Source organism: Elephantulus edwardii, unplaced genomic scaffold (genome assembly GCF_000299155.1).
Source record: "Elephantulus edwardii isolate Elephantulus edwardi_28Jun2011 unplaced genomic scaffold, EleEdw1.0 scaffold00134, whole genome shotgun sequence".
In the NCBI taxonomy this organism is placed as follows: Eukaryota; Metazoa; Chordata; class Mammalia; order Macroscelidea; family Macroscelididae; genus Elephantulus; species Elephantulus edwardii.
The window spans coordinates 8,379,912-8,392,335 of NW_006399884.1; the positions used below are offsets into that span (position 1 = coordinate 8,379,912).

Here is a 12,424-nt window from a genome sequence, read left to right on the forward strand (position 1 = left end):
AAAATCTAAAATATAGTAGTAGATCGATTCTGTGGAATTTTTTTTACTTAAGTGATTTTAAGAAACCAAGATGCATAGTAAAAATTTAAATATGGCCTTAAGTATTAACCATAGCTTCACCTTACCAGTAGAGTTTACTACTTTTCCAATGGTTCAAGTCTTTACTAGACAGCTGAGTGGCAATACAGTCAGCAAATGAACTAAGACATTTATTATGTCATACTCACACCAATATCCTGTCATTATAACTCATTTCACTGATACAATCTGCGAATTTTACTGAAATCATTCTCTCAGTATACAGCTGTACTGACGATTAGTATTTAAAAAATACCTCAGAGATTACTATCATGAAGAAAAGATTCTGGTTTAGTCTACTTAACACAAAAGATGGAAAGAGGACAAATAGGTAGAAAACAGAATACAGATATAATTACAGCATACAATGTCATTTTATTTTTCAAATCATTTAAATGGAGATTGGAATGGCTTTGCTAGCTAAGAAATGTCTCATCAAGGTGACCAATCAAAGACTTGGTGATGATTTATGAGAAGTCTACTTCTAAATAATGCCCCAAGATTCCAAACAGATCAATGACCCATATCCAATTATTGCAAAAGCCACTGCACATTACGTGATAGGTATCTCCTTCCATATTAGAAAAATAAATGATTCTATTTTGAAAGAGTATAATAGCAAAAGCTTTAATTTTATACACAAAATGCTAAATATTATGCTTTTTGTTTCTCCTAGTGCTTCCCAACACCTTCCACAAGCTAAAGAAAAAATTAATATTAACCATTTTTACCCATCAATTGTATTAGTATTTGAAAAACTGAATCCAAGAACATTAAGTATTTTGCTTTATTTTTGTAAACACAAACTAAAAGAACTCTAGACAACTGGTAATAAATGAATATAGTAATTTAAATAAGGACAGTAATTAAATCATGCCAAGTATGGTAGAATAAACAAGAGTTTCTTCCCAAGGCAAACATAAAACCCTTGCCATGATAATTCGTAATAAAATACAGCAGACCATCTGGAAAAACCTGTGCTGTTTTCATCCTGAAAGAATGAAGTTTTGGAAATGCTAAAAGTCAGTTAAGATTCTGTTTCTCATTTACAAGCCAACAATTCCCCTGTGTTTCTCTCAAATAGCCACACACAACTGAACAGCAAAGAGATGCTCAAATTCCTGGTCACAAGTGTACAGTTAGCCAGGAGAAAATACATCAGGACACTACTCAGAAACATGTGCACCTATTGCCACCACTCCTAAAATAACATTCAACCCTCCCCTAGTAGAGTAAATGTGTTATTACTGAGGTTAATGAACTTTAAGTACACTAAGATTCAGCTTATTAAGTCTACTATCAAGGAAAAATTTTAGTCAAAGAATATTCACCAATATTCTTTCTTCAATATTCTATGATTTTTATTCTATAACCCTAACATTACTTTTTGTAGCACAAAAAGTGAAAGACTATGTCATGTATTTACTTATAAATAAATTTCTGAAAATAAAGATATAAAGCAAAAGGTGTTAGAAAAATCATCTATAGACTATGGGTTACAGTTTTTGTAAAGGATGTCTTGAATGATTTTTAATTGGGGGTGTTGTTATGATCCTCTGAGAGACTAATAAGAACAGTAATGGGGGTAGGGAAACACATACTTACAAATTGAAACAAAATAGGCATATAAATGTTTTTCTAAGGATATGTTAAAATGAGTAGTTTTTAATTTGGGAGAATGTAGAGAACGCTGAACTTCTGATTCTGAGAGACTACAAGTTGTAACAAGCAAAAAAAAAAGATGCTTATTTACAAATAAAAATCAGAGGCAAATAAATTTAGATGAAGTTCTCAAAGACAGTAAAACTCAAGTACGATATTCAAAACATTTTTACAATTACCTTTACAGAAAACAGTTAAGAAAAAAGCTTTGTCCTTCAGCTAAGTGTATGTAAAACAACTAAGTTCACTACTCCTTGATTTTTCAAATGTAGACAAAATAACACAGGTATGTGACTTATTCCTCAGAAATATCAAGTACTACACGTTTATTAATTTTTTTGTTTATCAATTTTTAAAGTCTTTTTAATATGTTTAGGTTATCGTCCATTAAAATTTACTAAATTAACACAACTCCATTTTCTTAAGTGATCAAAACATTTTAAAAAAAATTTTTATTAAAAAAAAGTAAAAAATTTTTATTCAATTAAGACTTATTCTGTATCATGAATTGCCCTGTGCTTCTACCATAAAAAATTTTGAGGACATCCAAAACCCTCAACTTTGCTCAAATAATTTTCACAATTTTGGCCTCCAAAAAGTATAAAATTTTACCACAAATAATAAAAATCATATTATTCTAACTGACTCTGATGGCCTTACAGGTAAAGGTGCTAAAAGAGCTGCACTGGCAACCCAAAGGCAAGCAGTTCAAACCAACCAGATGCTTGTCAAGGGAATGATGGGCAATCTCCTCCTATGTGATTTAGAGTAGCTTAAAATCCACTGGAGAGTCAGCTATGAGTCAGTTCTAACACCACAGCAATGATGATCAAAGCTGAGGGTCTTTTTTTTTGAAAGGCACATTATCAAAAATAATTTCTAGGTTAGAGATGAAATAAAAGAGAAAATAAAATTCTACAGTTTAAAGTGATCAATGAGTTAAAACTTAATATAAGAAACCTTAAAGACAAACCAATAGTATGGCAGACACCGACAAAGGAGATTAATCAGAACTGACTTTGACAAGCACTGTGGCAATTGGACAATTAAAACAGACATTCGGATGGCGGGGAAGAAGAACAAACTGGGGAGGAGGGTGGAGAGAATGGTGCGGCAATGAAGGAGTGAAAGCCCAGAATCCCTGTGAATGTTCACTGAAACTAATAAAATTTAATAATAATTAAAAAAAAAATCATTCCGAATCCTTTGAAAAAAACAAAACATTTATGGAAATAATGGACAACAGGACAGGCATTAAGAATTTTTAAAGTCTCTTAATAGTATCTCATCACATTATGTCTTTGAAAATAAGCCACTTTGGTAAAATAGTTTTCTAAATGGAAGCAAGATGTGGTTTTTTTATCCCCTTTTGCTCATCTCCAGATAACATGAAATCAATAGCCAAAAGGAGAAAATGTGAAGAAATAATAAATCTGGAACAATTCTGAAATCATATTTATAAAGAATTCATTAATTCTGAACTCATATTTATAAAGAATTCAAGAATTTATTTAATATGCTATCTATTGATTGACCTATTTCTACTGGTTACAAAGAACAATTATTTTTTTTAATAGGAAGCAATGTTAGACCTAGGTAGAAAAATAGTTTTTAAATTTTATTATTTTTTTTTAAAATTTTATTTTTGTGTGCATGTACCGTCAAATCAGATCTGACTAGTACAGGAGGAGATTGTCCCTCCTTCCCCGGCAGAGCATCTGGTGGATTCGAGCCGTGTGCCTCTGGGATTGTAGTTGCAGCTCCTTGCCACTAGGCCACCAGAGCTCCCCTAAAATTTTAAACTTTCATTTTTAAGTTCATTATTTTCACCCTGAATTTAAACTGTGATGCCCAGCTGGGACCACTGAAAAGGTTTATTGATCTTCTTACAGACAGACCCTATATATACAGATAGATATTTGCATATAATGTACCCATAAATAATGTGCACAGGCATAAAACATAGAATATGCGACGTTAATGTGACAGAGGTTGCAATTTTTTATTTGCAAAAAATCATACAGCATTTGTGTGATTTGAATAAAAATATGGTATATCAGAAGTCTGAATAATCTCTATGAATTTTTAGGTGAATAGCTGGCACGTAGATTATGCTCAAGCAAAACAATGTGAACACACCTCAATGGGAGAAAAGAGATAGTGGGATATTACTCACAGTTTAATTCTGACACTTCTTTCTAGGGAAGAAGGGGAAATGTTTATAAACGTAAGTGAACCTAAAAAGAGCCACATTAAAGGTAGATATGGGGCTCAGCAGAGTTGAGGTGGGAAATGAGAGCAGAAGGACAATTAAGCAAGGAGGTGGACAGAGTCGTGGGGAAAGAAGGCACTGTAAAAATCTTGGAAGCATAAGCTCAGTTTGCCTATGGTGCTTCATATACTAACCTAGAAGCCATTTTATCTTCTTTCACTTTTGCTAAAAAGGTTCTCTATTTAGATTAAAGCATCAAAATCATTTATTTGATGTAATTGCGTATTTTAATGCAAATATCTTTTGCTTGCCTTTTAAGTTTGTTTGTTCCTTCCCTGAAACGAACATATTTTCATAGGGGCATTAAGCTAATATCTTTTCATCAGCTTTTGAAAAATCAAGACACATACTCTTTATGAATCTTACATAATACATATTTGCATAAAAATACAGTTGTTCTAGGCTTATGTCTATAGGCTTTCTTTTGGTGTGCATAATATTTCATTTTGGTTTTGTTTTTGGAACTGTCCAAGACCAAGTAATGGCATTCTAGGTAAAGGTTCTAGACGCAAACAGTGTGGGCAGCTCAAGTACCTTACAACCCACTCAGCACTTACATAATCACATGACATTACATAACTTATCAAGGGAGAAGGCAATGGGGATGGGTGATGTGTTTTCTCTCATTTTTTTTATACTATTAAATTTTTTTTTAATTTTTACATTAAAAGAAACATCTTTGAAGTACAACATAAAAGTTGTATGAATTTGAAGATAAAAAGATCCTTCAAAGAGTCACTGACCTTTCAAGGGGTCCCTGGTGTCTTGGTGCATTTGTTCCCATTCCTCCACTTTCTGAGTAAACCCAGGAGAAAGAGGTGGAAGCACTGTCTCCCCATAGGGTGACTGCGCTGATGCTTCACAGAACAGATAACAAATAAGGAAGCGCAAGTGTCCAGGTACGAATTCTTTTTAAAAAAAAACACTAAAGAAATGTTTTCTCCTTTAAATTCAAGTCTGTGCTTTTATAATTCCTTGTATAACATTTCCACAGGTTTTGAAATTCTGCTTTAGATATGTGAAGTATAAATTTGGCCTACAGTGCCAACAACTAAAGCGTAAAATTGACAAGGTGTTCAGAACATGAATCACTTCATATGTTATTTCTGTGGTAGGTGATTAAAAGCCAATGATTCTCACAGGTCTGACATCTGGATCTCACTAGAAACAAATTGCTCAACTTACCTGGTGCTAATCCAGCAGGAGTGGGGCTTCCCAGGGCTGGGTGAGAGAACACTTGAGAGAAGGCAGACATATTGGACGGGGACAGGTTACTCAGCCTGGAGGTTGATCCTCCTTTAGGGACAAACTCGCTTGCAGTAGGATTTGGTGTCTATTTAAAAATCAAATATAGTAAGTTAACACACTTTAAGTCCAAAAACAGTCATCTGAATCTACGAGGCATTATTCCACAGTGCTTTAGTTACTGATAATTATCTGAGCTAAATATTTTCTGAAGAGAATTTGTTAAGTATTTTTGGGTCTGCTTTTTGGTGTGGCTGAAAGAAATTTGATCATCAAATCTGAGTCCTTGAATTACTGAATTATTTAATTTGCAGAATTTTAACCCCAGGAAAAGTAAAATGTCTCTCATCAAGATATCCATTTATTGTCAAGTGTCCTAACTAATAAATTTTAAGAAACTGAAGGGGGTAAGATCACCTGAAAACGGAGCCAAAAAGTTTCCAATTTAATATTTTTAAACCACTCCTACTACCATAAGAGCCATGCCTATATTCCAAAATTAATCACTTCCTTTTTATATAAGCATTTAAGATGCTTCCCCCAATAACATGGTGCCATATACTTAAGTAACAGTAAAGGCAAGAAAAGCACTGGAAAATAGGACAAATGTGCGAGGAATCACAAAAAAGTAAAAACAAAATAGGAAACTTCAGTCCTTACAAAGTATTACATACAATTTCTGTTATATAAAAAAGAATTTACGGTAAAATAACATGAAATTTTCTTTTTTTCAGTTACACTATATCATATCTTTGTGTATGTTCAGACAGCATGGTCCTTTTGGACTTGAAAATTACCACAGTATCAAGAGAAGGCAAATCAAAGAGTCATAAACAGTCTATAATTTATTCATATGCAACAGCTGAATATCCTAGAAATTTTTGTGAAGTACCAATCATTTTAAATTCTCCATGCTAAAATATGATAAACTCAATGAAAGTCAACATTAAATAACATAATTTCAACTCAACATCCAACAGTGTCAACAGTAAAAATAATTTAAAGGGAAATTTTAGTATACTTGAGGTTTAGCCTATATTTTACATATACACACCAGGCTTACAGCATATTGTGCTCATCATAATGAGTTTTTAACATCTTAAAAACACTTTACACTGATAAAAGATCTTTTAAAACAGAGTTTTCATAGGAAACAGAAAGGTAAGGTTAAAGTAATTCTTGTATTACACAAGAGCAATATCCTCCTTTATGATGAAGTGTTTTTTAAATTGCCAAGTCAGAGTTCAAAATACTGAGTGTAGAAGGTAGAAAGTCAACAGACTAGCCTACTTTAAAGTATGTAACAAAAATATTACCAGTTGTGAGCCAACTAAAAAATAAATACAAAGTGATAAGATAAAGAGAACATGCTATATCTAAGTCTAACCAACATATACTAGCTAAAAGTGACTAAACCTCCCTATTGTTTCATCTAACAAAAGAAAATCTGAAAAACTAAGCAAATAAATAAAAATCAGGGTAAAGCCAACATTTCCAACAGAATATCTTTATATATATTTTTTTTTAATTTTCAGCTATTTTAAAAATATTTTATATCTATTCTTTTTACCTGTTATTTACACATATCTAAACAACAACAGCTCTGGTGGCCTACCAGTAAGAAGTTTCACTGCCAGCCGAAAGACTCCATCAGCTGCTCGGCAGGAGAAAGACAGGAAATCTCTTCCTGTGCTATATACAGCTTCTGAAAACTAGCTGGAGGGTCAATGAGGAGTCAGTTTCAACTTGAAGGCACATAACAAAACTACCGTCAACCAGCTAATTCCAACTCATAGCAATCCTCTACTGGGCTTCCAATGTTGTAAATCTTTATGGGAAGAAACTGCCCGTCTTTCTTTCATGAAGCAGCTGGTGGAGTCAAACTGCTAGCTGTATGGCTAGCAGCACAACATGAAACCTACTATAATATCAGAGCTCCTTCTATACTTCTACATCCTCCAAATTCTTAAGTTTTCAAAATGGTTGCATGTTCTCTGAACATATACTCACTCACTGCCATCAAGCTGAAAACAATTCATAGCTGACCCTCCAGCAGGTTTTCTGAGGCTGTAAACCACACAGGAGACGATTATTCATCTTTCTCCCATGGAGAAGCAGGTAGTTTAAAACCAGGCTCTGCCTTTTGGTTAGCAGTGCAACTCCTATGCAATTAAGAGCTCTCTCTTTTGAACATTTAGCAACTCAGTGATTCCCAAAGTAGAACTAAGCCAATACATTTTAATGATAGAGCAAATTCCTAGTTAGGAGGAGACAAATAGCTATTTAGTAGAATCACAAGTGCCTCTGAAGTGAATTAGTGTACCAGTTGTTGCTGCACGCAGTCAAGTCACCATCAATAGCTAACCCATCAGTGGGTTTTCAGAGGCAGTAAAATGCACAGGAAATTGCCCATCCATCTCTCATGGAGCAGCTGACAGATTCAAACTGTGTACCTTTTTGGGTTTGCAATGCAGCTTCTTACCCCTAGGCCACCCACCAGTTAATGCTGAGTTTATCAAGATAAAATGCAAAGATCAAGATAAAAGCAATGAGGTACCCATGGTAAAAGGGTCCAGAATGGCTAAAAGAGACGGAAAGTTTAAGGACAGAGATGCACAAGGTTATCAGCAAAGTTAATGAAGAAAAAATTTTATCTGAACATGAAAATCTTTGCAGCATATTACAAAGAAATAGGTATTACCCAGTTTCCCTTTCATTTCATCCTAAGGAAAAAGAAGCCAAAGGTGGTCACCATGACCATCACTCTGAGTTGAAAGGTGAGTTTCTAAAACTAAACTCGACCTTAAATTAATGTGAATGTCTAAAGTGATCCTATAACAGAAAAATAGGGACGTTTAATCTACAACAAATTGCACAGCACATAAAATTTTATTACATCAAATTATTACAGGGCTTTTAAAGTTGTTTTCTTTTCAAAGACTATTAAACTGAGACATTAAACTGCAACTCTGAGATATACAAGGACCAGAGATGCCAAAACTTTATGCAACAATGAATTTAAATTTAAAACTGAGATACCAGGGCCTAAAATCCTTCCTACTTTTTCTCCTCCTTCACACACCCTAAAAACCACCTCCTTTCTTTCTTTGTCTAGATTTAAGTTGGGCGTGTCCCTCCCCTTGAGTGAGAGGTTTGGGAATTTGTATTTGAAAATAAAGAAAAGGTTTAAATAACAGAAAAAAAGATCATTAGGATGTAGGTGCAAAGCAAAGTCCAACAGGAGATTGGGACCAGGAATGAAGAGCAAAAACTCACTGTGGTTAGACCAGAGAAACCATTAGGTGTATCAAAGGTAGTAATGACAAATACTTAACCTAGAGGGCTTTTTTTCCTGCTAACATTTTTTAAAAGTATCAGCCATAATAACTTGGATATTTCTCTACAATATATGAAACTTAAAAATAATGTAAAAGCTTTCTGACAGAAAAAAGGATGGACCTTGAACATGTTATGGCAGCTCATTCTGAGAAAAAAAATACAGAAGAGGTAATCAAGATCACATTAAAACAAAGCTATGTCTCCTTAATATTTGTTTTTACAAAACACAGGTAAATGTTCATTTCTATTTATCATTTCCCTTTTAACTATTGCTAATTTTAAGCATTTCCCTCTTTTTTATGCATAATTTTAAGTCTTAACTTTTCACTCATTTCAGCTCTAAACATTTGTTTTTTAAAAAGTTCATTCAAGTCAAATATAGGTAAATTCAACATAAAAACAAAAAGGTACCCAGGTTTCAATACATTTAATCTACAGTTCATTTTTCATACTAAAAAAAAAAAAAATCAAGTGCTTTTTATCAAGTTGTGGAGTTTATCTTTCAGTAACTTTTCCTAGCTATGATTTGACTTTGCTATGTAGATGAGGGAGAATATAAAAATAGAATATTAGCTCATCCACAAAAAGACTGGCCAGTCTCAACAATCTACAACAGGATTGACTAGTCTTGTCACTGAATTCAACAAGCCAACAGCAAGGGGTTGCACTACTGAACAAGAAGCAAGAGAATGTAGGACAGCCTTCTTCTTCCAGCTATACCTACAGCAGCAAGACCTATAGCTGAATTGGAGACCTGACCTGAGATTGGACCTTTGAGTGTACAGCCAGTATTAGAAAAGGCTGAGGACTTTGTTGGACAACTGGTAGAAGGAAGCCAATATTGGCAGGAATGAGAACTGGGGAACACTGGCCTGAAGCCATAAGGCTCAAGGTGCCTGAGTGCAGATTTCTGGAGCTCACTTGACTGTATTCTCTTATGAATCTAGATTATAACCTTTTGACTTCCCCAGAACGGTTCTGTGAGCTATCATATCAGATTTTGAACCCAGAAAAGCAGTAAGATTGGTGTTGAGATGGGTGGAAAGAGCTATGGGAGCAGGTGAAACATGTCTGACCTTATGGGAACTGGTTTTGTCTTACTGATGCTGTGGACATGGACAGTTCTCCTTTGTGAAGTTGATCAAGGATGGCTATGGCCATCCCCATGTGGCCTTGTGTCTTTTTACACAACTTCTTCAGGCTGATAACATCTTCTAATATCGTAATATGATCCCTAGTACCTCTACCCCTTTTGAATAGAAATAAACCAAAAAAAAGTCTAGTCATTTGCTTTAAAATCTACTGTCATTCTTGAAATCACTGTTCAGATGGCAACTTAAAAAGTATAATCTTTACTTCTCAAAGAGTGAAACACAGCCTGGTGACTCTTCCTTAAAATCCTTCCTGAGGTATAACACACATACAATACACTACATCTATCTAATATGCACATTTTTATAACTTCTAATATACACACAGGGAGTTCTGCTGGCCTAGTGGAAAGAAGTTGTGCTGCAATCCTGAAGGCACGTGATTTGAGGCCACCAGCTGCTCAGCAGAAGGATGGGCAATTAACTGCTTCCCATGCCATTAACTGCTTCTGAAAACCCACTGGAAGGCCAGCTTTAGGTCGGTTCTCTACAGTATACAACAACAACATACATGTACCATCATGAAACCATTACCCTATTTAAGATAACCCATAATCATCAAATGTCTTTTTTATCCCTCCCTCCTCTCTCTCTCCTTTCACTCCTCTGGTCTCAGACAATGCAATTTGCTTTCAGTCACTACTGAGTAACACAAAGAGTTTACAGAAACAAATTCTGTGTATACATGTATGAGTTAAGGTATGTTTGGGGTGTTTGTTTTTTGGGGTTTTTTTTTGTTAGTTTTCAATAGCATCTTTAAGATTTAATCATGCTGGGGTTGTTGTTGTTGTTTTTCTAAATTCACATCTGCAAAATTGTTGTTGTTAGGTACTATCACACCAAGACTCATAGCAACTCTATGAGCCACTTATCAGAACCTTGTTCTACCCTGTGCCATCTTCACAATCTCCATCATGCTCAAGCCCATTGTTGTAGTTAATGTATCAATCCATCCATCTCACTGAGAGTCTTCCTCTCTTGCTGACCTACTTTTCCCAGCTTGCGGTCAGGATCAACAAATCCAAATCCAAAAAATTATGTAGATCTGGTCTTCACACTCCCACTTCTCCATCCCCGTCACCAGTCACCTCACACAGCTCACAAGTTAAATGGGCAATTGTGGAATCCATGACACACTGTAGCCACTGACCCTGCTGGCCACAAATTCAGGGCTGGTTTTCCACAAGCCCTTCAGGCTACCAGTCACAATAGTGCACATATCTACTTACTTGCTGACTTGACTGGTTCCTAAATGGATTTTCTGAGCTAATTCATTGAGAAAACTCACAGAAGTCAGAGATTACCACATACTTAGTACTCTATATATTTGGTATGGACAAAATTATACATATGAGACACCTACCTTGAGACATGAGTTCCCAACACAGAGTTTCCATGTTCCAAAGGATATGCTACCCTCATCCTAGTAGATGTTCTTGGCAACTAGAAACCACTTTGAGCCTTAGAATTCCAGGCTTTTACTGACCAGTCTTGTAAGCGCCAATAAATTAAATCATGTGTCCTAAGGCCAGCTGAGTCTATTCTGGTCTAGTCAGCACAAATTCTTAGCTGTGGCCTGGAAGTCCCTAAGCAATGGCCTGAATTACTCCAAGGATTGTTTTGGAGCTGAGAGTAAAGAACACCTAATCTAAGGTAAAACTAGGCCCTTCAGATCATAGTAAAACATAATAATTTGTTTTATTCTCCCACCTGATGGACATGTACATTACATTTTTAGCTACTGCTATGGATTAAGAGTTTAAAAAAATATTTGTAGAGGTATATATTTTCAATACTCTTGAGTGAATTCCCTGCAGTGGAATGGTTTGGATATATATACTGAGTAAGTACAGAAACATTCTTTTTCTTCACCCCTCCTCTGCTCGTCCCTCTCTCCCCCTTTTATCCTCATACACATTTTACTAGTTATCTATTTCTACAATAATGGTCTTATAACAGTATTTGTCCTTATGTATATAAATATTAAGAAAATTTTGTATTTTAATCGTAATTTTAACTAAAGTTTACATAAAAATTAGATTTTCATTCATTAATTCATTGTTGCACATTTTTACCCCCTCTTCCTCCTGTACATTAACTTTTTTTCTTAATTTTAGTGAAAGTTTAGAGAGACTTTGGATTTCCATTCATCCACTGCTGCACTTTTCACCCTGCCCAACCTTGCCACCCCCCATCCCTCTTTTGCTCTTCTCTTTGAAAAGTCAAAGAAAGATTCTTTCATTGTTATGTATTATCTCACCCTCAAGTCCACTCCACTATGCAGCCTTCATTCTGGACTCCTGTCATGACAATAATACCTACTCATATATCCCTTTTAAACGTATATAAACTTTTTAAGAGATGTTGTGAAAAGAGGTTGTATTATTTTACATGGTCACGAGAGCTGACTGAGACAACAAATGCTGCTTTGCATGCACATGAACTCTGTTCAGTCTTTTTATATTTCAGACATTCTCACCGGTATGTAGTGGAGATGCAATGCCGCATTGCCACACCAACTCCAAGGGAGTCTGCGTGACAAAATCACCCGATTGAGGCGAAAACTTCAAGGAAGTCAGCCTCTCGGAACATGTGCTTTCTCCATGATTGCTCTTGGCCTTTCTGTAATTTCTCTTCTATTGTCTCTTTGTGTTTTCTATGTAGGACAGGGAAAAAA

General features: G+C 35.1%; 1 protein-coding gene across 1 annotated transcript in view; it reads right to left on the minus strand.

Moving 5' to 3' along the window:
* The window catches only part of PAN3 (PAN3 poly(A) specific ribonuclease subunit homolog (S. cerevisiae)), a 155,601-nt gene that overhangs the window by 65,037 nt on the left and 78,140 nt on the right, over nucleotides 1–12,424 (minus strand). Inside the window, exon 6 of the mRNA XM_006894072.1 lies at nucleotides 5,198–5,345. Within this exon, the coding sequence (XP_006894134.1) occupies nucleotides 5,198–5,345 (148 nt within the window). The remainder of the gene's footprint in view (nucleotides 1–5,197; nucleotides 5,346–12,424) is intronic.